This window comes from Hyposmocoma kahamanoa, unplaced genomic scaffold (genome assembly GCF_003589595.1).
Source record: "Hyposmocoma kahamanoa isolate Upper Pololo Valley unplaced genomic scaffold, ASM358959v1 76, whole genome shotgun sequence".
Lineage (NCBI taxonomy): Eukaryota > Metazoa > Arthropoda > Insecta > Lepidoptera > Cosmopterigidae > Hyposmocoma > Hyposmocoma kahamanoa.
In genome coordinates this window covers 12303971-12327682 of record NW_020653900.1, presented here as the reverse complement: position 1 = coordinate 12327682, position 23712 = coordinate 12303971, and the positions used below count along the sequence as shown (strand labels likewise).

Here is a 23712-nt window from a genome sequence, read left to right as displayed (position 1 = left end):
TATTAATTCTACATTGCTAACATTTCGAAATTAATAGTAGTTAGCGTTACCTATTTGATTGTATAAAAAGATACTATTTTATTAAATAGAATATTAAAAAAGGAAAACAATGTGTAGGTACTTGCCTCTGCGTGTTTTATCTACAACAACAACAACACACTAAATTCAATTAATTTGGTTCAAATCACAACACATGTTTCACTCACTTTTTTTTTTATGGATCCATCAATGTGTTGTTTACAATAGAATTTAATGACATTTCTTTTACACACTTTTTTAAATCGCTCTTTTATAGACTTGAATTCGTAGATATTGACATTTCAGTGCGTTTTACGGTAAAATTTAGTCGGTTTTAGGAAGTCAAGGCACGTCTCTTAAAATTTAATACGAGGTTATAGTTTGAGGTTAATTTGAGGTTTAGGTTCATTAAAACTGATAGCGCGATTGCATTTTGTGCGTCGGTAGAACCATTAATTAACCAAAACCATAACCTCAAATGTTGTAAGGTTAAACCTTGCGAAAATAGCGCGATTGGCCCCCAGGTCTTTAACCCTTTTTTTTTTTAAACCGGCCGGTGGGGTACTTTTATATACTAGTGAGTGGGGCAGTTTGGTACGTATCAAAGTGCTCATATTAGTTATTTTGTACGAATAATATAAAACTGTTTGAACAAGAGTTATTGCAAAGAAGTGAATTAGTCACATTTTTTTTTATAAAAAATAAGCGCGCATTTGACCTCCATCTCACCTGATGGAAAGTGACGATGAGGTCGATGATGTAGCATGAACACCTAAATAATGCCTATTCACTCTCGCCTTGAAAAGGTCCAAGTTATAGCGTCTTTTTTTGCCCTATTGTCAACTCTTCCTCCTGTATTTCTACTTCCAAGACTACATTACAAAGAACACTTTTCAAATGGTGCCCTAGAAAGAAATCTTCATCTAGCAAGTGCGGATGCACATATAGCGTCATACTTTATGAACAGTTGATCACCTAGTGCTGATAATACGTGGCAACCAGGAATGGCACACTACGTAGATTCACACATTCTAAGTGCCCCAAGCGATGTATCAAAGTACCCCACAGGTAGGGCAGAATTGGACAATTCCCATTTTTTGATAAAATCAAAATTTTTCAATTATTCAATGCTATTTTTTAAGAAAAGATAAATTGGTAATGTTTATTAGTTATGTCATCAATCAGGTAGAAAAAATATTCATTATAATTTCATTTAGTAGCCCAAAATTAAAGTTAAAAAAAAAGTGTACGAATCTGCGCCTCTTCCCCTATGCCTAAAGATGCCCGAACCTCATGGTATGTCACATGCCTGTCTGTTTTGATCATAGGGCGCACAGCATCGATGTTTTGTTGTTCACAGCAGTGGACGGGCGAACATCACGAAATTTGTCACTGAGATAAATAGTCGTCTTGCATGGTGCTTCATCGTCAAAAGCAGTTTGAAGCACAGCGAAGCTCCGCTGAGCTGTTAAATTATACTTAAAATCGTAGAAAATCATGCTACGAAAATTTTCACGAGTTAAATCCATGGTGATGTAGACAATCAATTTCTAAAATGACGCCACAATGTAAAAACAAGTGTCAGTCAGATGAAACAAACTGTATTCTACAGTCAAAGAGTTACATTTTCAAATGTTGTAATTACTTTTTAAATATTGTTTATGTAAGTGGCCAGTTCCGGACACTATGTATTAAAGACCTGCCACCAAAAAATTTAACTGTCTGTATTATAACATTTGATCACAATTGCTCAATAAATTAATATTTCATTTAAAAACTTCTATTTCTCTTGACTTACCTTACTTACCTTACAAATACAATGAGGGGATCAATTGGGAGTTGCAGAATATACTGGCGATCAATTGCTATTTAAAATTATCGGTGGATCAGTTTAAGGGATCAGATGGGAATAACCCAAAAAATTTTACCCTTGGAAGAAAAAAAGCACAACTAACATATTTATCAAAATTTAGTTATAAATCGTCGGCTTATTGCACTAAGCCGACGAATATACATATATTTGAGGTCACGAAAAAATGGCGAATGTACTTAATTTTTTATAGCAATCTATCTTATTAATTGTCGAATATACAGCAAGTTCAAAAGCTGCAACTGAGATCAATAATCAAATTTTCTATAATAAAAAGACATATTTGATCTACTAAGAGACACACACTAATATCTAAAGATTTTACTAGTAATGCATGGACCTGTGCTCTTATTATGTAGTAAAATTACAATAATTAGTTTATAATTATTACAAAAAAGGTACTATTGTGCCCTTTATTTCTATTACTTATAAGTCAAGTATTATTAAAAGGTACATTTAAGTTAGATACGACCTTTATATGCCATAATAATATCTTGTATAATTTTGTATAGATATAATTTAATGTAGGTAAATTTTTAAGAGATTTTGTTTTAGTAATGGCCTAATTCAATCAAAACAGTTTCTGTGTTAACTATGTATGTATAATATTTAACATAAATAAATTACTTAATATCAAAAATATATTTTAGATATACTATTTATCAGAAATTTTTGGAAATTTTTAACATCGTATTTTACAAATTTTGAGTTAGCAACTTCCATCCTTTTTGCACATCAGAGACATGGTAATTTAATATGTGCTGCGACGATGTCGATATAGGGAAAACAGTCGGTTATACCATACCATCTTTCACAATAAGGCCATTGGTATATATACATTAATGTAATAAAATAGCCTGGTAAAGTATATACTGATAGGGACATGGAAAAAGTGTTGATACTTTTTTGTATCAAGTACTTTTCCCTCCAATACTTTTCATTCCATACTTTTCAGGTATTAGTACTTTTTGACAAGTATTGTGTTGAATAATTCCTGCCTCATATCATAACGCAAGCCACCTAGTGATTATTTTTAAATGGCAACCTTTATCACAAATGAATTGGCTGTATATTGTATGCCACCACTTGCCTCTTTAATAGAAGTTTGTCCCTTCTTCATAATATTTGTTCTCAAAAGCAGGCAATACAGTATCAAAAACGAGAAACAGACCGTCACCAAATAGACTTTTGTTTTTAAGCTAAGTTATTAAGTGAAAGTAGGTACAGAGGAGTGGGAAATTATAATTTAAGTAACACAAATTATTTGAAATGACGATTGATTGAATTGATTGAATTAATCAAATTCTTTTATTATTTGTTTCAATTAAAACACATAAATAAAAAAATATAATCAAATTCGTGTTTTATTCTGCCTTTAAGTAGGGAAAATCTGCAGAACAAAAATATCGATACCTCAAGATATCGATACTTTTATGAGTACGATACTTTTTATGTGATACTACTCATGAGTACAGCATGGATAGTTTTGATTATATACTGTGTCCCTATATACCGATGCTTTGTGGTTATTATTGGTGTATTATGTAAAGTTCACAGAACATCAATATTGACACTTAGGACTTCGAGTAGTTCTTATCAGAAACTGCATAAAGGTTTAGGTTTTGAATTTAAATTTTAAGTGTCAAGCTTGACGCACCTTCTCTCTGTGCAACTATCACTGAGAGAATATCTATTACCAAGATATATATAAACATGTTAAACTTACCTAGCTGAGTACAAATCAAGATAATATTACTTCTTTTTGGGAACACTTAGCCAAAGATTTTTTAAATTACAGTACCTTACACGTCGTCAGGAGAACGGGCAATTTTAATATGGCGCGTCGCGCGCGAACACCAACAAAATTAAGATGATGACGTTTCCGGTTACGTTTAAAACTTCTCGTTGTACAGAAATTATTTAGGAATTTATTATAAACATTGAGCATTGCCTAAAATGCCATCAAAGATAACAAAGATTTAAGAAACTCAATATGTATAGGTACAGCTCAAACCAATAATCTAAGCGTCGTATTCCAGAACTCTACTCAATGCTCAAGTCAGGACTTGAGCAGACTTGAATACGATTTCAAGCACTGGAAATACGATCCTAATGGCAAGGACTTGAGTATGATTTCTAATGCTTTAAATTAAATCATACTCAAGTCCTGACTTGAGCATTGAGTAGAGTTCTGGAATACGACCCTTATAGACATAAACTAATAAAAACTAAATCTTATGAAGTGTGACCACAAAATCCCGCCATTTTTTTTTTCGTGTGTAAAAAACTACTGAAATGAAATGTTGCTGTTTGATTCAGTGACACCGGAAACTGACACTTAGTGGTCACTGTTATGGAAAAATAATAACTAAAGAAATAAAAGGATTTTACAATAGTTCTTATAATTTGTATTTTAAAGTTGAAACCACAGACAACATAAATGTTGAAACAGAATTTGAAAAGGAATATCATGTAACAACTACGGAACCCTATTATGAGCACGTTCGACCTTCTCATCAAATTACAAATATAATAAAAATAAAGTATAAACAAAATAAAGTAGAAAAATATCTACTTGAGCTAAGCGCTGAGCTTCCTGGCCAAGATTAGGATAAGAGACAATTCTATTTGTGAATAGAGGAAGGCACTTTGGAACATATATTTTTCCACTGTACAAATATACACATCCACCTGTACAACTTGATCCCTAAAAATATACCTCGTCCCATTAAAAATACCCTCTCTTCTGACCCAAATTCATATTCCATTATTTTGTAAATACCTTGTTCAAAGGAGACTGGTCACGTCCCAGACCCGGCGCAAAAGAAACTTATCTCATGTGTTAGTATATATTCGGTGTATAAATAATTGATAATCAGTGTAGTCAAAAGTCGTGGCTAACGTACTAATATTGCTATTTATGACGCGCGAGTCTCGTCGCGCGATGTCTCTCGCTTTAGTGCGCCCGGATCTCCTCCAAGCGTCGACGCCCGTTTCCATATTTGCATAACACAAATTTGTACCTTAATAATGGGAAAATAGAGATGAATATACAATAGGCGAAAACATGACGGGTCGCGACGCTTCGACTCTGCGCCAGTGTGAGTTGAGCCTAAGCCTATTTTTTGTATATATGCATGTGATTTGAATGTGTAATTTGTATCTTTGTGTTGTCCCTTTTATCCTACCACACATAGTCACCAACATAAAAGTGTCTTTTTCAACCCTGACATTGGCAGAATCATCGTGAAAATCGATGGAGCCACTATAAACAAATTGGAATTGGAATTGGAAAAATGTCCACTATCGAAATTTTTCGGATAATTACGCAACAGTAGATGTGATCGAGTATGTAACTTATGAAAATAGAAAATGATAGGCCCCAGATGAGATCCTTGGGGTACTCCGGAATCTGCAAATATTCTTTTGATTCCATTTACAGGTAGTACGTATCTGTGATCTCAACTCCCAGATACGAAACCAATTCGCAAAAGAGCCGTGTATACCTACATACTGATTTAAGTTTGCGTATAAAACTGTTTAAAATTTACTTATCTGCGGATGCTCGTTGAGTTTCGTTCTTTAATTGTGTGGTTGTACGACTACAATGTTTGACTTGACATTGACAATTCACATGAATAATCATGTAAACAGCATCTTAATTTTGTGTATAAAATAGTTAAATTATAGTCTCTTCGCTTTCATAGTAATTTTCTCCGTTTTGTTTTGAGACATATAATAACAGAGCTTTGTAGACTACTTGAGTAGTGATAATTTCGTGCAATATATGTAGAAACCAGTAAATAGTACTCGTGTGACCAGTAACACGAAATTGTTAAGATGGTAGGTCCCCTGATGCTTGTAAAAATGTTGCATTGTAAACGCATGACTCGAAAGAAATCTTTAAAGTCAAGATCTAAGGATAATGATAGTGACCAGGGTCCTTCTCGTGGCAATACATCCAGTGAAATAACTTTGAAAATAGAACAAATCGACGAAGAAGAGCAGCTAATTTGCAGAGTATGCTTGAAGGATGGCAATATTCCTATTTACGGAAACGATTTTACTGGAGACATATCAGATGATCTGATTAGTATAACGGCTATAGATGTTAGAAATGATGATGAATATCCTAAATATTTGTGCCAATCATGCCTCTCATTGTTGCAAGGAGCTATTATGCTTCGAAAGACAGCTCAAGAATCTGAACAATTCTTACGACGATCTGATGACATTTCATTTCATGATGACGAGGCACTAAATGACACTGATGAAGGAGAAATGCCATATCAATACCATGAAAAGGAAGACGAATACAATAAATACAAAAAACCAGCTCAGAGTGTTGATACATGCTATCATTGTAGAAAATGCAATTTAGATTTTAAAACACTGGATGAGTATACTGAACACAGAATGTCTATTGAACACGAAAACATGAAAATTCCATGTCCTGTTTGTGGAAACATGTATAATAATGCGTACTTAAAAAAACATTTACTGTATCATAAAATGGAAGCTGCATTCATGTGCGATATTTGTGGAAAGAAATTTATAATCCAGGGGCAGTTTACACGTCACCGTGCAACACACTTCCTAGACAAGTTACCTTATGAATGTACCTTATGTCCATACAAAGGACGATACAGTGAGTCTTTGAAAATGCACATGAGATCTCACACTGGAGAAAAACCATACCAGTGTCCTGAATGTCCATCTAGATTTTTTGTTAACAAGAGCAATCTGAATAAACATTTATTAACGCATAGAAACACACATGATTTCAAATGTGGTCAATGTCAAAGAGGGTTTTACACTCAGAAAGATTTGGATTCACATTACAAAGTTGATCATAGTGGTATAAAGGACCACATTTGTGATGTATGTGGTAAAGCTTTTGGGTACCGTAAGCAAATGATGAAACATCAGTTAAAAGTACATAAGAGGGATAAAATGAGGAGTGGGAGGACACCTCTATATTTGCTAATGGAATCTAAGAAACGAGCTGAAGAACAGCAGAACGCAATATAAATTTAGTTCTATGTGATTATTTATTGTCTAACATGATTAAGGTTTTATTAAGTAACATGTAGTGACTCATGAAGGTTATTATGTAGGTTTTCATTTATTAAAAGTTATTTAAACTAACAAAAAAAAAACACGTGGTATTTTATATATTTATCCATATAATTTTTGTAAAAATTATTACAAAGCATTTGCTTTTTTTTAAATTACATTTGTGATTTTATCATTATTATGCAACCACTTTTAAAACTACGGAATTTATTAGATTTTAGTCAGAATCTACTATTGAAATTGACACCAAATATAATTACCACAGATTTATATATTTCATAAACTGGATCGCGCACTTCGATATACCAATATTACAAACCTACACCTTATTGGGTTATGTTAAGGTTTATTTTAAGTAAAAGTAAAAACTGAGTCACGTGAGATAGTTCGAAGTAGTGGTCTGTCCTTGTCTAACAAGTTGCCAATGCTTAATAAAATCATCTTATGTAGTGTCTAGTCTATTAATTTTTAAAATTTGGTTGAATAAAATTAGCTTAAAGGTAATATGCTTTTACTGTTATAATACAAAAAAATATATAAACAATGATATCTTCTATTATGAAGTAGCATACCAAATAAGTATACTAATTTGTATTATGAAATAATATTACTAGTAGTAGTAGTAGTAGTAGTTTTAGTCATCCATAAGCGGCCATATTTTCTGTAAAAATTAAAAAGTTAAAAACAATATGACCGGCTGAAACATGAATGAAAGAGACGCATTACTACTTTGAAGCCTCTCACTCGGCTCGTTTTATTAACTTACTTATTGTCCAGTTTAATATACAAGTCCGTGATAATTGGGTAATTATCACGACCCGTTTGAGTGTTGTCCGAGAATTTACAATAACCGTTTTTTGTATACATTTTAATGAAAATGCATGGCATGTATCCATACCATTTTCGTTAATATTGATATAAATATATGGATACATGCCATGAAATACCAAGAGTTTATGTTTACCATTGATTGTATTTTATACTTTTCTGTAAAAAAAACGCCTTTAAAAAAAACTTGTCCTTTGACTCGTGCTCGAAATAACGCTCACGACGCGATCGCAGGAGTGGCGATGCGAGGCGCGACGCGAATAGCGAAGTGACCGTTTACACATGCGTGTCGTGGATCGCATCGCTTATCGCACGAATGTGTGAACGCGTTTCAACCACTCGACACGAATGTTTCGTCGATTGTTTCGACGACACATTCGTGTATAGCCAGCACGATAATGTTAACGCGGCGTAAGACTACATAAATTGAATGGCTCAAAAGACTTATATCCAACTTCAACTTCAACTTTTATGTCTATGGCTCCGTCGTTTTGCGCGACGATTTTGCCAATGTCAGGGTTGAGAGACATGTGTAGCGGTAGTGAGACAGATTGCCGGTTATTAAAATACTTCGGCGGTTTTTATTCACAATGACGGTTATATATATATTTTAATGACATTACAAAAATATAATTTGAGAGCTCATGTTATTTTCTTTCTTTTAGAAACGTTGTAGGAAGTTTTATTTAGCGGGAAATAAATAAAATCGTTTAGTAAAACAAAGTTAGGCGTCGTTTTCGTTCAATAACAAACTTTTGACCGGTGTCAGCGTGGAAAATTATCATGGAGGATGGAGAAAGAAATAAAATTATACGAAAGAAAATGGGAGAATACGGGACGAATAAAGAATATTCATTTTTCTTAAAAATTAAGACTGATCAGAAATGAGAATTTTTCTCCGACTCACTTATATCCAAGCCAAAACTCGTAAAAAAATATCACAACTTGAGTCATGTTGATTGTCATTGTGTGCTGCTGCGGCGACAGGAAGCCGACGTTATTTAATTTTCGGAATTACTTATTTTTCTGATTTTTAACAAAACAAGTATTATTAATAACTAGCAAAATGTCCACTATGGACGTAAAATCTTTTTTGCACTCTTGGTGTGCTAAGCAAGGGCTAACACCGACTTTCGACATTAGGGCTACGGGTATGTATATTTTGTATTGAAGGAGTTATATTCTAATCCTGTTAATAAACAATACATTTTTCTGAATCGTTGTTTTTACTAAATTGAAAACACACGTGGAAAGCGCAATTGCTCGATTTTCATCCATATACATAACCTCAAAATATTTTTTAGATTAGATTTTTATTTACAATTTCGAGTACCTCGCATTTTAATGCAGTGATTCGTGATGTTTATAAGGTTTAATGTCGCCATTTTATTTAATTTATAACCTCGTAATATCGTTTATTATGACATCAATCATTTCATTCCATGACATCAATCTAGTTTGTAGATATTGCTGGTGTTATGCCTTTTTATGCAGTCCCGTTTACGATACGACCTTCCAGTGGTCGCGCGCGGTCTCAGGCACCGCAGTGACCTTATTTTAGTCATTTTACATAAACTATAAACCATAGATGGTTGAGTGACCGTGATAGCCTCGACGAGATGAGGTACTTCTCCTTAGAGCCCTGTGACATTCGTCGCAAGCGCACATGTGCCTTTATTTATGTTTTCGATCTCAGATTCCGCGCGCGACCGGTCGTGTTCCAAAAAAATTCATGGAATGAAATTGAAGCCTGGGTGAGTATTTCATGTTATTATACATACTATACTATTTAATAAAATTAATGTTAATTGTTGTCTACCTATACAATTCAAATTTTGCTATTGGTGCTCTGATTAGCTTACCTATATCTCAAAGGTTGTCTGGAAGCGATGGCTCTAAGCGATAAGTCCGCCTTTGCCCACCTTAATTGCTCTCTATGTACTGTTTTTCTTCTTGTGTGTGAGCAATAAAGTGTATATCTATCTATCTATGTATATTACAAAATTACATTATTTTATGTAATATTATATTCAATTATTTATAATTACACTATTTGTTGTAGACAATGAGTTACAATGCGTCAGAATGGTTTGCAGAGGAGGCGGAAACAGAAGATGAATATGAAGATTTTGATGATGTTAAACCATTGATACTGATAAGGAGTAGGTTATCGTAGTACAGTAAGAGCACGTCAAGCTTGACACTTTGTACTTGGACCGTACTTATCATAAGCGGCATAGAACTGGATTTAAGTCAAGTTGGACGTGCTCTTGACCCTGTACCTACTCTTTAAAATGTTTAGAAGTTTTTATTTTGTTTTCCTTTTTTATTATATTAGAGTTAAGATATTACGTAGAACATCATGAAGAAAGACATTTAAAAATAATTGTGCTTTTAAAGTTCCTACAAAATTGTGCAATTATTATTGATAATAATTTTGAGTGGTCTCAGTAATAATTATGATGTCTATTAACAATTAAGATAGAAAATTTCATCTTGTTTTGTTATTTTCTTGATTTCTAATGTTGTTTTGTGTCATATGCCTAAAATTTTGAATTTTTGTGGACTGTTTGATTAATAAGTACAAATTAAAAAAATAATAAGTAAATCATGTTTTTTATTTTCATTTATGAGCAGTTACAGGGAGGTCAAGGAGTTGGCTATGGACCGTGAGGAGTGGAGGAGGCTACACCGACAAGAGCATGGCTCTTAAATAAAATGAATGAATTTTCATTTATATAGACAAAAGACTTATTTTTATTATGTGCTATACAACATCATTGATAATATTCATTTGTCTTCTCAAACTGAACGCGCCAACAGACCGCGCGCGACTGCTTATGTTCGGCGCAAGGGTGCGACCACTCTGGACGGTTAAGTACAATTTCGGGAGAGCTTCTGTTTTCAAAATCAAAATGTTTAAAACAGATGCCCACTATGAATTCAACGAAAGTGTTATAGACAAACTTTAAAAAGGTCCATACTGCAAATAAATACTAATTTACAAGAAAATACTTAATAACGTAAAAATATGACAAAGAAAACAAATCCTACTCTGTCAACTAAAGGCATTTCTTATAAAGAAAAGCATAATTATTATTCATTTAGAGTTCTCCAGTCTGCATTTAAAATTAGTACTTAGTTCAAACAAAATATTTTAATAGACAACATTTTCACGATTGAAATTTATATTACAAGTTATTATGTATATGCTGTAGAAATCATCCCATTTGTAAGAGACCTAAATATTAGAGTTGCAATGAATATTCGGTTACTATTCGGTATTCGGCCTATTTTTTGCTATTCGGCCAAATACCGAATATTAAATCACTATTCGGCCGAATACCTAAAAACAAGAGGAAGAAATAAGAAAATACAGTAAATTATCGCAAATAGTAACTTCTATGAGATAAAAAAAGTTAACAAATCAAATGAACACTACCTACTTATTATGTAATTTTGTCATAAACTCATGATTAAATAAACGCTAACAAAATCAAATTGTTTGCAAATGAACATAAAATTAAATCAAACTGAAGTGAAATAAACAATTACTTTCTTCATTAAGATGTCATAAATTTGGATTATAAATTTGGAAATAAAATTTCCTTTTTTGTTTCTTTTTACAAAATCATGCATCATTACTAGTTTAATTTAATTTAACTTATATATATGTATGTATCTTTTAAGCTATCTTTGCTATAATGCGGTTTGCGCGTCAATTTTCGTAAGATCATAAATCAGGCCGAATAGTTTGGCCGAATATTCGCCTATTCGGCTTCGCTCCGGGCCGGATATTCGGAATCCGACTTGAAGGTGAAATACTGTTCGTTGCAACACTACTAAATATGGATCTGTGGAGTAAGATCTATGGTGAGATTTCTGCAGTGAAAGGAATTATGACAAAACTGTTCAAGTGCGTCCACAGTGGAATCCCTGTCTTGTGGACAGCATACTTTCTAGAAGTGCACATGGGCTTTGCTTTTAGACTTCGTGCTGGCCACCTTCCCTTAAATAAGTTCTATCATCCAATAAATAGAGCAGAATCACCACTACGCAAATTTTATAACAAACTCGAAGATACACACATCAAAAAAAGTTTGCGATCACTTTTAAAACTTGAAATATTTTTTTAATTTCTTAAAATATTTCAAAAACCTCTTTAGTGATACTATTATTTATTTTTAATTTTAATTATTTATTTAATGTTGTACTTTTAACAAAAAAACTATTTATTACATATTTCTTAATAATATTTCCACATATTAAAAATATGTTAAGTTTTCAAACTGATCGCAAACTTTTTTTGATGTGTGTATGCTACATTTGATGGAATGTGGCCATTATGTGGCTATAAGAAGCAAATTTCAATTAGGGGATATTTGGCAGGTTGGGGAGTTAAATGTTGTGTCGAGTGACCTGTTGGCGAAGAGGGCTAAAACTCTGTACTCATATGTGAGGTCTTGCCTCTGACTACGAGCCACACAATAGAGTAGAATAATCCACAGGGATTGACATCACATAGACACCCCAGTGTTACAGGCCTTAATAAAAATAAGATTAAAAAACTACCTAGATTTAAGTACCAAAAGTTTCTATCAAGGTCCATGTGACACTATTATTATCTAGTAACAACCGTGTTTATGCCGTGATTCCAACAATGTTTTATTCTACCCGAATTTTATCTAGGTCCAAGACATCGTCAACGTTTTCTATGTGAAGTTCGAGTGGACAGCATTTCCTATGTGGGAGCAGGCAATTCGACTACCAAGAAAGAGGCTCAGATGAATGCCGCACGAGATTTTGTCAGCTATCTGACTAGAACTGGACAGGTCAACTCCTCAGAGATCCCAGAGGATGTCAGGGTTAAAGCTGAGGATGATGGATCTGGTACCCAGGGACCGATGCATTCTAGTGCAAAACCTGTTTTCCAGGTAAGTAAAAAGATAAAAAAAGTCATAATGAAGTTCTTAGTTTCCAGATATCAGAATTGGCACAGTATATTCACCAAAAACATAGTTTCCCAGAGTTGTCCCTACTGCCCCCCAGTGGGCGCTGAAGAGTACTAGGGCACTAGGGTAGCGGCCTCGTAAACAGCTTTAAAATAAAAAAAATGTATAATGTAGATATTTCAAGTTTTTTTTTCAAGATTTTGTAAATATGAAAAAACTTGCTCAGTGTTATAAATTTTAGAGTGTACTTTAAAGAAAATTTTTGTAATTGTATGTAATAATATAACAACTGTTCTGTTTTCATTTCACCTTCAATAATTCTGAGATTTCAGAAGGAGGTTTTATCCACTCTCTATGTGTATTATTCGAAGTTTATACACAATCTCTGATAAAGACACTGACTTATTATATAAAATCAACAATGTGCAACAGGCGGCGCAATTGCTAAGCATCTATGTTGGGGAAACTATAGCTAATAAAATTTTACAGGAAGGAATGGACCCTCAAAGTATGGGCCAAGCGTACCAAGCATATGGAGGACAGAACTACGGTGAAAACAGGAACTTCACCTATATGGATCGTCTTCAGCAACAAAAGAATGTGGAAGAGGCTGAAGACCTGGATGTAAATGCAAGTCTCCATGGCAATTGGACTATGGAGAATGCTAAGTCTAAACTTCATCAGTTCCTACAAGTCAATAAGATTCATTCGGACTACATTTATAAGGCTGTTGGGCCGGATCATACACGGTTTGTTTATGTTTTTTTTTTATAAATTTACAAGCAAACATTAATGTAACCATTAGGTTAATGATTATGTGGTCAAGGAGTTTGCCAGTCCAGGCATGCTTGACTTCTATTACAAATCAATGCTTTGTATGTTAGTCATTGCTTATCAGTGTTGTTCTGACCAATTAGGCCCTTAAGGTCAACAACACAGAATTTAAACCTTAATTAGAAAACCGTAAGTTTTTCTATATGTTGCTAACTTTTTAAGTGTTGTGTTACTAAAACAAACAGATTGTATAGTCAATGTCTATCACTTTTTGCCATATTATGTAATATTATAGCAATAAGAGACAGACATTTTGTTTACGTTGCAACATAGAACATTTTGAAACGCTTTTTTTATAAGCCACTGGTTTTTCACCTTATTTGACAAACTGGTGACTGCTGTTATCTTTTGAGCCCTGACCAACGAAACTACAGGTCTATTTTCTAAAGTCTATGATTCAGAGTCCTTCGAGTTATATGGAAACTGGCAAATATAATTATTATTGGGAAACTTTTAAGGCTCCTTAAAATTAGATGCTTTAAGAAGCGCTGCAGTAGCGCGACAGTCGCACGTCTGTAACGCTTCAGTAATTTTTAGTTCACTAAGGCTCAACTCACACTGGCGCAGAGTCGAAGCGTCGCGTCACGTCCTATTTTTCAAATACAACGCCAGCTGACTCGCTCGCATTAGTGCGCCCGGATCACAATGTGGTCGGCGTCAGACGTCTCACTGCGCCCAAGTTGTGGAGGTGCTGCTGTGATGGTGGATTGTAATACTGTAGCCTGGATAGCAGTAATAGCCTCCGCAGCCCCGCAGCCTCCAACATCTTATTTAGTAAATTTAGCAATTCAAACAAATATCTTATAATCTTTAAAATGTAAACTGTATAAAAATATAGCTAGTAAACGATTCAAAAAGATAAATAGTGGTACGTTCGTTACCGCGGTCGTGCAGAGAGTGACGATGGGAAGAAACAAAATCAGAATGCGAGGTAAAATGGAACAATTTTAAATTTAAATATGAGGGAGAAGAAAAAACGATACGATACGAATGGAGAGAGGCGATACAAAAAGGTGGGATGACGGTGTAAGGTCACACCGTCACAATGTAACGCGCGGCGATGCGCGTCGACGCATACCACAAAGTATCTTAATAATGGGAAAATAGAGATGAATATGCTATAGGCGAAAAACATTACGCGTCGCGACGCTTCGACTCTGCGCCGGTGTGAGTTTAGCCTAACTGTGACTGCAAAAGTGGCGCTACAACTGCACTTCCAAATATTGTATGAAAATTAGTAGTAGCGCGGCTGGTGAGCTTCTATTAGCGTCAAATTTAAAGGCGCCTTAAATCCAGTTAAACATTACTTTCCACTTTAACCTTACACAAGATTATTTGTAAAATGCTAACAACCGTGCAGGACTATATTACCACAGATTTCTTAATAGTTACTACGTAACAGATGCATCACTCTCATGCAAATCGAAAATATAAAAAAGAAAAAAGGAACCTAAGCACGCGCTCAGAGGCGTGAAAATAACGTTCCCCACGTGTGCAGTCGTGCGGTACCGAATGCTGGGGTTGTACAAGGATTGTAATGTAATTTAAATTATATGCTTGCACTGTCAGCGATACACGAAGCGGTAGGCACTTATCGCGTAACCTTGAGCGAGTGACGGAACCCTAATATTGCTAACATCATAAACTCTAAACGGTAATAACTCTGTGCAAGACTGGGGCGGGAATCGTCGCGGAGGACGCTTGCACGTTTGATCTAAAAAGTGTCGGACAGTAATTACAAAAAATTTAAAGTGTATTTTTGGAAAATTTATTATGTTTTGTAAAAGGTCCTGGAACAAAAGTAGTTGTTGTTTATGATATCATTAATATAGTCGTGTGATGTTGTTAGTATTTTAAAAATAACTTCGTATATCAATAGTTAAGCTTCATTTTGAATTGCAGTATCACACGAGAAAATGATATGAAAATGCAATCATGGTATTCCGTACAACTCGAGTAACCAAGCTTGAATGTTATAGTGTAGTGCCATTCGTTCTAAATGTTAGAAAATAGACCTTAGATAAATTTATCAAATATGGAAATGTGCTGGAATTGTACGACTGGAATGTGGTTTTTTGTCATGCTACCAAAGTACCAAGCACATCATGACAAAAAACTGCACTGTAATTTAAACTTTATCGTTATGAAGCAAAACATGCAGAATTAATTGCACGGTTTACTTCAAAAAGATACCTAAGCCTTATTCCATATTCTTGATAAACGCAATCGTGTATATTTTGACGTTGTTCCGTGGGATGACAATTGAAAACATTGACAACTGGCCGCGACTGTAACTGTCACCCCAAAGAACAATGTCTGAAAATTCACGACTATAATAAACTTAGAACATACTTTCGGGTCATTTCAAATCGCCGTGTCTGAACGGGTCTAAGACAAAATGGATTTAAACAGTCATCTATCAATAATCTGACCGGATTTCTGGACTGTTTGTCTTGAGTGTTAATATAATGCTGATAAGGTCTAGATTAAACATTGTAGTGCCATATTGCGTAGGGTAAGTTGCAACATTCTTACTTTGCAACTTACCCCGACGCAAAATGTTAAGAGTGTGAGAGCAAGAGCCGCTTTAATTTTAGCTCTTGTAGGCTTACAAAAGCACAAAAAATCCCCCAATTCAAAATAGTACTTATAACTCCCCTCTTCTTTGCGTTCAAGGTTAATAACAAGACGCTCCTCTAGTTTTATAAAATGTACTCCCAGAAGTGACGTCACGCGAGTTGGCTACTGGCACGAACACATTCTCGGAACTATTATACAGATTTCTTTATGGAATGTTTTTTCCTGACGAGATTGTGTTAAGTTTCCACTAATACGAAACAAGAAACACAGAGTCTCTATTTTATATGTATCTTGTATGAGGTCTAGAGAAAACAATGACATTTTAAAAGCTCCAAGAACCCAATAAAAACAGAAAAAAGGCAAATTAAATGTGAATAAAAACGCGCCGTTTTCAATATATTGACTATAAAGCCATAGTCTTATATAGAACTTAGTAGGAGACCTTAAAAACAAGTTTTGTTTCAAGACAAACATGTTCAAGTTAAAAAAAAGACAAAGTAGATAGATGACTGTAAGACGTAATTAATTGTCTTAGATGTTGTTCTCCACGCAGGTGAGCGATTTGAAATGACCACTTGATTGCACCTCCTGAATCTCCTGAGACTTCCTATATCGAACATGAGTAAGTATTGTAATCCCTACAAAGATTTGAATTTGAATTTCTATTTAAATTAAATGATTAAATTTCGGATCAGAAAACGTGATATTGACCAATGCGGAGTGATGAGTGACCAATAGAATTTAGTAATTTTGATGCACCCACGGTGTTTTTTTTTTTCAAAATAATATGATACTATTGGTTGTTGAAACAGCTCTTTGAGCTACTTTGGTAGATAATGGGGTTAACAGCCGAAAGACCAATGCATTAGGCCCGGCGCCCACTGGCGGAACGGAATGGCAAGGGATCCTTCGGCATTCCTACATGCAAGCACTCATAATAGCCTTTCGCCTAGCCTCTCGTCAGATCAATCGTAACGTTGCTGGTTCATTACCAGTTGTATATTTAAAAATTGTAGTCTTGCTGAAGTAGAAGAGAACTGTATTCCAAGTAGGAGAACATTTTGGGCGATTAACCTTCTGAAGCCAGCTGAATAATTTCCATTTGTGGCAGATTGCTGCCATTTGGGCAGATTCAATTTTTATTCATTTTCATTGCTGCAGAACATGATAAGTTTTATTAAATGTGGCAGTTTTTGGCAGATTTGGGAATATTCGGGAAGTTCTTTGTTATTTTTGGGAACAAACTGAAAACTTATTGTTTTGTGCTACTACGAACAAACATCTGAAGCTAAAATACAGGACAATGTTATAAACATAACCCATATCAACTTTATAACCCCAGCTTCCACAGGCTGTACTCAATGAGCTTTTTTGATGCTTTGAATCACAAGCATTGATAGGTCTTCTTAATGCACGTCGTCGGGTCACAAAATACACGGGATGTCGCCATCCTTCTTTGCGACATCAAAGTCAGCATAGTTTTCCGATATAACGCGGAAATGAACAAAGTGATTCGCGAAGGGTATTCCTACGGTTGTACGTCACACTCGTTGACGAGTTAGGAGAGATTCTTCCTCCGATCCTCGAAAAAAAAAACTGATGACATGGCGGCAGTCAATAGTTTCAACGATTACCTGGTAATGTGTCAATACACATTGCTCTTGCCCATTAACCACTAAAGCGAAGAGAAAATACATCTCTTTAAACAAGCATTTCGTTTTTTGACATCTCGCTGCTTGTCAAGAATAGTGATAGAAACTGAAACATTCTTTTTAAAGTCACAAGAAGTCTAAGGGTCGTATTCCAGAACTGTACTCAATGCTCAAGTCAGGATTTGAGCAGACTTGAGTATGATTTCAAGCACTGAAAATACGACCCTAATGGCAAGGACTTGAGTATGATGCAATACTCAAATCAGGACTTGAGTATCGAGTAGAGTTTTGGAATACGACCCTAAGACATCGAGCTTCTCGTTGGTTAAAAGAACCACGTGATCGAATCATGGCTTCGAACATGCCTCAGTTTTTTAAACCAGCTCTATCATTAATTACTGTTTTTGAGATAGGTCAATATTCTAAAAACCCATCGATCTGTTTACCATTATCTACCAATACAGAATAGAAAAGAGCTGAAAATGCAATCGACGCTTTTTTTATCAAAGTAACAAAATCCTATTGGTTGCGCAAACGTTCTTCTCTTAGACATTGCTTGGTCGCTGTTCTTTTGGTTTCGGTGGGCTTAATATGCGTTAGATAGTGGTGCGGCGGGTTCGTGCGGGGGGTTCTACTCTGCTACGTCACTTTGCTGTGGTCTCTGTTGGCGGTATTTTTTGGCTTTGTCAAATTATAAGGAAGGTCTGTCTGTGATAAAAAAATAACGTACTTAGAGTTCACAACAGAGTGAAAAGATTCCACTAATATCCCTTCGCACCGCTACCAAATACGAGGCTTTTTAACAAAAATCAGATTATAATGATAAAGGAAAATTGCTATTCAGATTTGTATGTTAATACATCTGTGCTGCATTTATTTGTCGAGTGTTGCTTTTGATTGGTATAAGAATGACAATGCTATAACGTCACCGACGGCGTTGTAGTTAGCAGATCGTGCGGGTACAAGGAGCAGTTGTGATGTTGCCTATAATCATATACCTTTACGTAATATGTGAAAATGGAGCCAACATTCTGTATCTATATGATTTCTAATAGGATGTCTAACAGTAACGGATGCAGGATATGCCTGTGAATACGCCATAGGCTCAGTTGACATGGCCGTAAAACAGAATGGAAACGATTTTTGTGACGAAATTGTACATAGCATAATGAACTTTATATCAGTTGTGTAAAATACGAACTGGATACTATACATTCCCAAAGTTGCGCGAGATTTTTCCGAACTTGGATTTTAGGGTTGTATCTAGTTTGCACTTTACACCAACTAGGTACACAAAAAGATTTACAATTAAGTCCGTTCCACGAGTATGGAAATTTTGCCTATGACGCAGTGGCGAGGCGTGACAATTTTCTATATCAAAGCCCAAGCAAAAAAACCGTAACAAAAACTTCTTATCCCGTTAAAAAGGAGCCTTGGCGACATTTAAATACAACACTTACTGCACACAAGATACCAGTTCACTTCATTTTACTGGTTTTGTTCGGATTTTTAGTAATACGTGGAAAATTTTAGGCAAGCCGGTGGGAATCGAGTTATATGGACGCCTCGCCACTGCTATGACGTCACTGACACACGTCGTCGTAGTTAGGATATCATAATGGTGTAAGGTGTAGCTGTGATGTTGCCTATAAGGGAGTCACCACACTTATTAACGCAGAATCGCATTAAGCCGGTCAGAAATAGCTTTATGTCCATGACCGTCAGACCGAAAAAGACGTACGTTTCTCATAGGGTCGTACGAACGTGATTCGACATTCGAGTCTGCTGTCGTTCTAGGGCGCGTTCCCATTATGTCGTAACGTTTTTTTCATCGTTGGACGACTGTCGCGTCTAGCTCCCATGTCACGACTATCTGTCGTGACTGTGTCGTACACGTTTAATTCACCGTTGAACGATTGTCGTGTCTAACTGTTCCCAATAGATCGCGACGTCAATTTATCGGTTAACTGCAGCCGCTTTGTAGTTTGCACGACAGAATCGTTCGGAGCTGCGATTATCTGTCGTCACATTTTTACCGTGACGTTTTATTTATCGTCTGACGACTGTCGTCCTAGCTCTTCCCATTGTCACGACAGTCTGTCGTCGTAACGTCAGAAAAGTCGAGAACGACAATTATTCGTGTAAATAAATTCGTATAATGTGAATAACTTCACTTAAATATACAAGCTACGGCTCTTTAAACTACACGACTATCTGTCGTCGCGACATAATGGGAACGCGCCCTAAGAGCGAAAAAGATTTTGTACAATTCGTATCGGTTCGTACGCACGCGGCTCGACATAGGTTGGCAACGAATCTGCTTCCTGCGAATTTCCTATCGCGTCCGTACGTATGCCGACGACGGCTGATCCTGGAGCAGAAACAACTGGCGCGATACGGCACTCTAACGGACTCGTCAACGGCGAATCGGATTAATGCACTTGTGCGGTTAAACACGATCGCATCAAGACGATTCCGCGTTAATAAGTTTGGTGACACCCTAATCAAATATTACAACCATAGCCATCATCCAAAACCGAGTGACCCACGCAAGCTATACCTATGATGACGCCATACTCTTCGCGTAGCTATGGATCGTGACCTTGAACCTGCGCTGGTATTAATGGGCGGCGAATTATTTTGGATTTTAAATTCCTATTTGATCCACAGGAGCTTCTGTTGCGAGATGTCGTTTTTCGTACGCCAACTGGGTCGCAACGTGACGGGGCGAGAAACTGCGTCTAACAAACAAACGGCCAGCAAGTCTTGTGCGCTGTCTATAGTGCGACAACTGTACCATCTTGGCGTCATTGAACCTTTCAGTGGAACTTTGAAGAAAGACCGGTGAGTCACAAAGTAAAAAGAGTATCATACAGTAAAGTATAAGATAAGCTGGACATTGTGTTCGTTTACAATATATCATTTAGATTTGACAGCAATGTCACATGTGTGCGCTAATATTTCTATGAAAAGCGCGCCGTGTACGCTGAGGTTGTTACTTTAAACTATACACTATAACGATACTTTAGTTTCTCAAACACGTATCTTATAAACAGGATTATTCAGGGGATGGCAAAAATTTATCTTTATGTTAAATTTGTTGTCATCTTCATGTACGACGACTATTTTAAAGTTCTGAAAAAATTTGACCCTGTCTTTTTTTCTTTTATATAAAAAAAAGTGCCTATTCGAACTCCATCTCACCTGATGGAAAGTGACGATAGAGCAAGTACACTTAAATAATGCCCATTCCCTCTCGCCTTGAAAAAGCCCAAGTTAGAACCCATATACATGACGTATTTTATACGCGCGTACACGCGCCGCAGACGCGCTCTAATGAATCGATTCAAACGCTCGCGCAAACATCGCGTTGCAAGCGAGAAGCTTATATACTCCACTAGAGTTTATACTTAGAATTCATGTAGTTGCTTAATTTCAGAAACTAACTGAAATTAACAAACAAAACTAAAATGAAAACTATTTCTTATCAAAATGCGCGATACGTACGCGCGGCTGCAGCGCGTCTGCAGCGCGTATACGCGCAGATGATGCACGTCGTCGGCGCGTATAAGATGCGCCGTGGGCATAGGCTCTTAAAGTCTGGAAAGACAATATGCTTTTATGTGTAAAAATCGTCCGTTAGACCCAATTTCAATATCAGCTGACGAAAATAAGTATTGCAGAAGATTTATTTAAACTGTTTTACAGATCATCTGAAGGCATCATGAAACCTTACCCAGTGGCAATCAGTCCAGAGCTCGAGAGTCAACTAGCAGATACCTTGCAAGGTGATTAGAAATCAATTGAATATAGTGGTAACCATAAAAACCATTGAACAGGGTAAGAAAGACTAACGTACGTCATGGCATTAGGACGTATTCCTATTTACGCGGGGCAGCTTTCGTGTCGGGCTTTGCACGCTCGTTTATCCCGGATGCTATCTGTTTACGCAGGGCAGCATACTGTTTAGATTTAGAGGTGAATGCCTAAAGTGTATGCTGCTGCTTGTGCATATTTTCCCTTTGCTTATCATTGGCTATACAGGCGATAATAAGATTGGACATTTATTACTGTAATTAAAAGTGAAGACAAAGTTTCATTTAAAAGTTTCATTTCAAAAGTTAGATTTCTCACAGATGGCGCCACGGCAAAAAAGTCGTTAAAAAAACAAGAACAAAGATCTGCATATGTATGCTAGAAGACGTCGGTTCGACTCCGGCCGGATCGGAGGAACGTTTTCTGAGTGTTCGATCTTTGTATTAATAATTATAACAAACTAGTGGAGTAATTTCACAAAAAATAATTGAATATCAATTCAATAAAAATATAAAAATCTATTTGTTAAACAGGAACATAGCTTCCAGTGACTTTAACCAATTGATATCTCTGGTATTTGTTGCGACTGAAAAATAAATTTCAGATTATTTTTAACATGTGAGTTCAATACATTAATAAAAAAAAACTAGTGATGGACCCTGATACTAATTTTACTTCTTTGTTTTCTCAGCCCTCGAAATTGAGCCGGTAAACGTAGACACAGCAAGTCCAGAGCAGAAAGAGGGCGAATCGCCAAGCGTTACGCTGTACCAAGTGGACCGAGTCAAGTTGGTGAGAGAAGCTCGTCCAACGCCCGGGGGTGTGGTCTCTTGGTCTCCGCCTCAGAAGAACTGGAATGCTTGGACAGGATGCAACATAGGTAAATACTATTTTGCAGGGTTTAAAATTATCCAGATATGTGTTTATATACAACGGCACCTGTTTCGCCTCTATATGAGGCAGGTTAGTTAGTTAGGCATAAGTTATTATTTCCACACTCGGCAGAGAAGAAATCTTCTATTAAGATATTTTAAATGATCGATAATCTTTCCCATTTTTATGGACTTTTCTCGCTTATGTACACTACAAATAGTAACAGTAGTAATAGTAATAGTAAAAAAAAAAAAAAAAAAAAAAAACAGTAGGTGAAAAGCTCGTCCAGAGAAGTACTGCCACCTTACTTATTTCTGCCGTCAAGCAGTAATGTGAGCATTACTGAGAGCGTAAGGGTGCTAGTGAAATTACAGGCATATGGGACTTGTCAACTTATGTCTCATTAAGAATGAATGAATTACAGTGGTAGATGTCGACAAACAGCTGTAGACTGTGCACATACCGAGTAATTATAGATTGTTCTTCCTTACTTTTCCGCCAGGTAACCGTCAGATTGTTTTAAAAAATCATTAAACCTTTTTTATTATTTTAGATGAGGGCCCGCTAGCAACAACGAACCTCGACGAGATAAGTTCTGATTTGGAGAAACATCACCGTGACCTCTGTCAGAACAGTGAACTCTATCAGGTATGTGTTGTTTGTTATTATTAAACAAAATGTGTAGAAAATCCCCAAACGCCTGTTTTATAACTGTATCCACTAAGGCAAAACGACACTTTCGAGACTTTTTCCTAAGTAGGTTTTCATACTTATACACTAGGCGTTTAGTCAGTCAAAACAAGATATTTTAATCAAGATATTTTATCTCAAATTATAATTATGTTTTGGTTTTAATTTGTATGCCTCATGTGTTCATAAGCTTTGAGACCAACTTTGACTTTAAAAAATAAAACAAAATAGTATTGGCAGCTTTTTAATTCCTTTTTAAATTTTGGAATGTCTGTCTTCTATTTGTACGGTTTTAAATTAATTTGTATTACTTTTCTCGTGTTGGAGCGAACAAAACAGCGATATAATTTAATTGTTAGAATTTTTAAATAATTTTCATTTCGTCTAGAGGGTGGGTACATAAGAAACAAAGCGTTTAATGTAGTTTCAGATAGAGATGACCTGATTTTATTACTATCGTTCTTCAATCTCCATATTAATAGGGGTTAAAGTATGAAATTGCCGATTTGTACTGAAAATCTAA

The 23712-nt window shown here is 35.7% G+C and overlaps 2 protein-coding genes across 2 annotated transcripts; both read left to right on the top strand.

Annotated features, from left to right (window-relative positions):
* Positions 1 to 5608: 5608 nt before the first annotated feature.
* On the top strand, positions 5609 to 6919 carry LOC113232635 (zinc finger protein 93-like). Its single transcript, XM_026467406.1, has one exon. It carries the CDS (start codon positions 5729 to 5731, stop codon positions 6917 to 6919), a length of 1191 nt encoding a protein of 396 aa, XP_026323191.1. The 5' UTR covers positions 5609 to 5728.
* A 1840-nt stretch (positions 6920 to 8759) lies between these two features.
* Positions 8760 to 23592, top strand: LOC113232634 (dosage compensation regulator-like). Its single transcript, XM_026467405.1, has 8 exons — positions 8760 to 8943; positions 12482 to 12726; positions 13234 to 13493; positions 20481 to 20654; positions 21519 to 21598; positions 22318 to 22506; positions 23053 to 23147; positions 23578 to 23592. The coding sequence occupies exons 1-8, from the start codon at positions 8859 to 8861 to the stop codon at positions 23590 to 23592; spliced, it is 1143 nt and encodes a 380-aa protein (XP_026323190.1). The 5' UTR covers positions 8760 to 8858.
* Positions 23593 to 23712: the final 120 nt, after the last annotated feature.

Excerpts from the sequence above, each read along its gene's own strand:
- LOC113232635 (XM_026467406.1), top strand. The coding sequence starts at position 5,729 with ATGGTAGGTCCCCTGATGCTTGTAAAAATGTTGCATTGTAAACGCATG.
- LOC113232634 (XM_026467405.1), top strand. The coding sequence starts at position 8,859 with ATGTCCACTATGGACGTAAAATCTTTTTTGCACTCTTGGTGTGCTAAG. Across the intron at positions 12,727-13,233 it reads GTGCAAAACCTGTTTTCCAG|GAAGGAATGGACCCTCAAAG; the intron begins GTAAGTAAAAAG and ends AAAATTTTACAG. Across the intron at positions 13,494-20,480 it reads GTTGGGCCGGATCATACACG|GAGCTTCTGTTGCGAGATGT; the intron begins GTTTGTTTATGT and ends TTTGATCCACAG.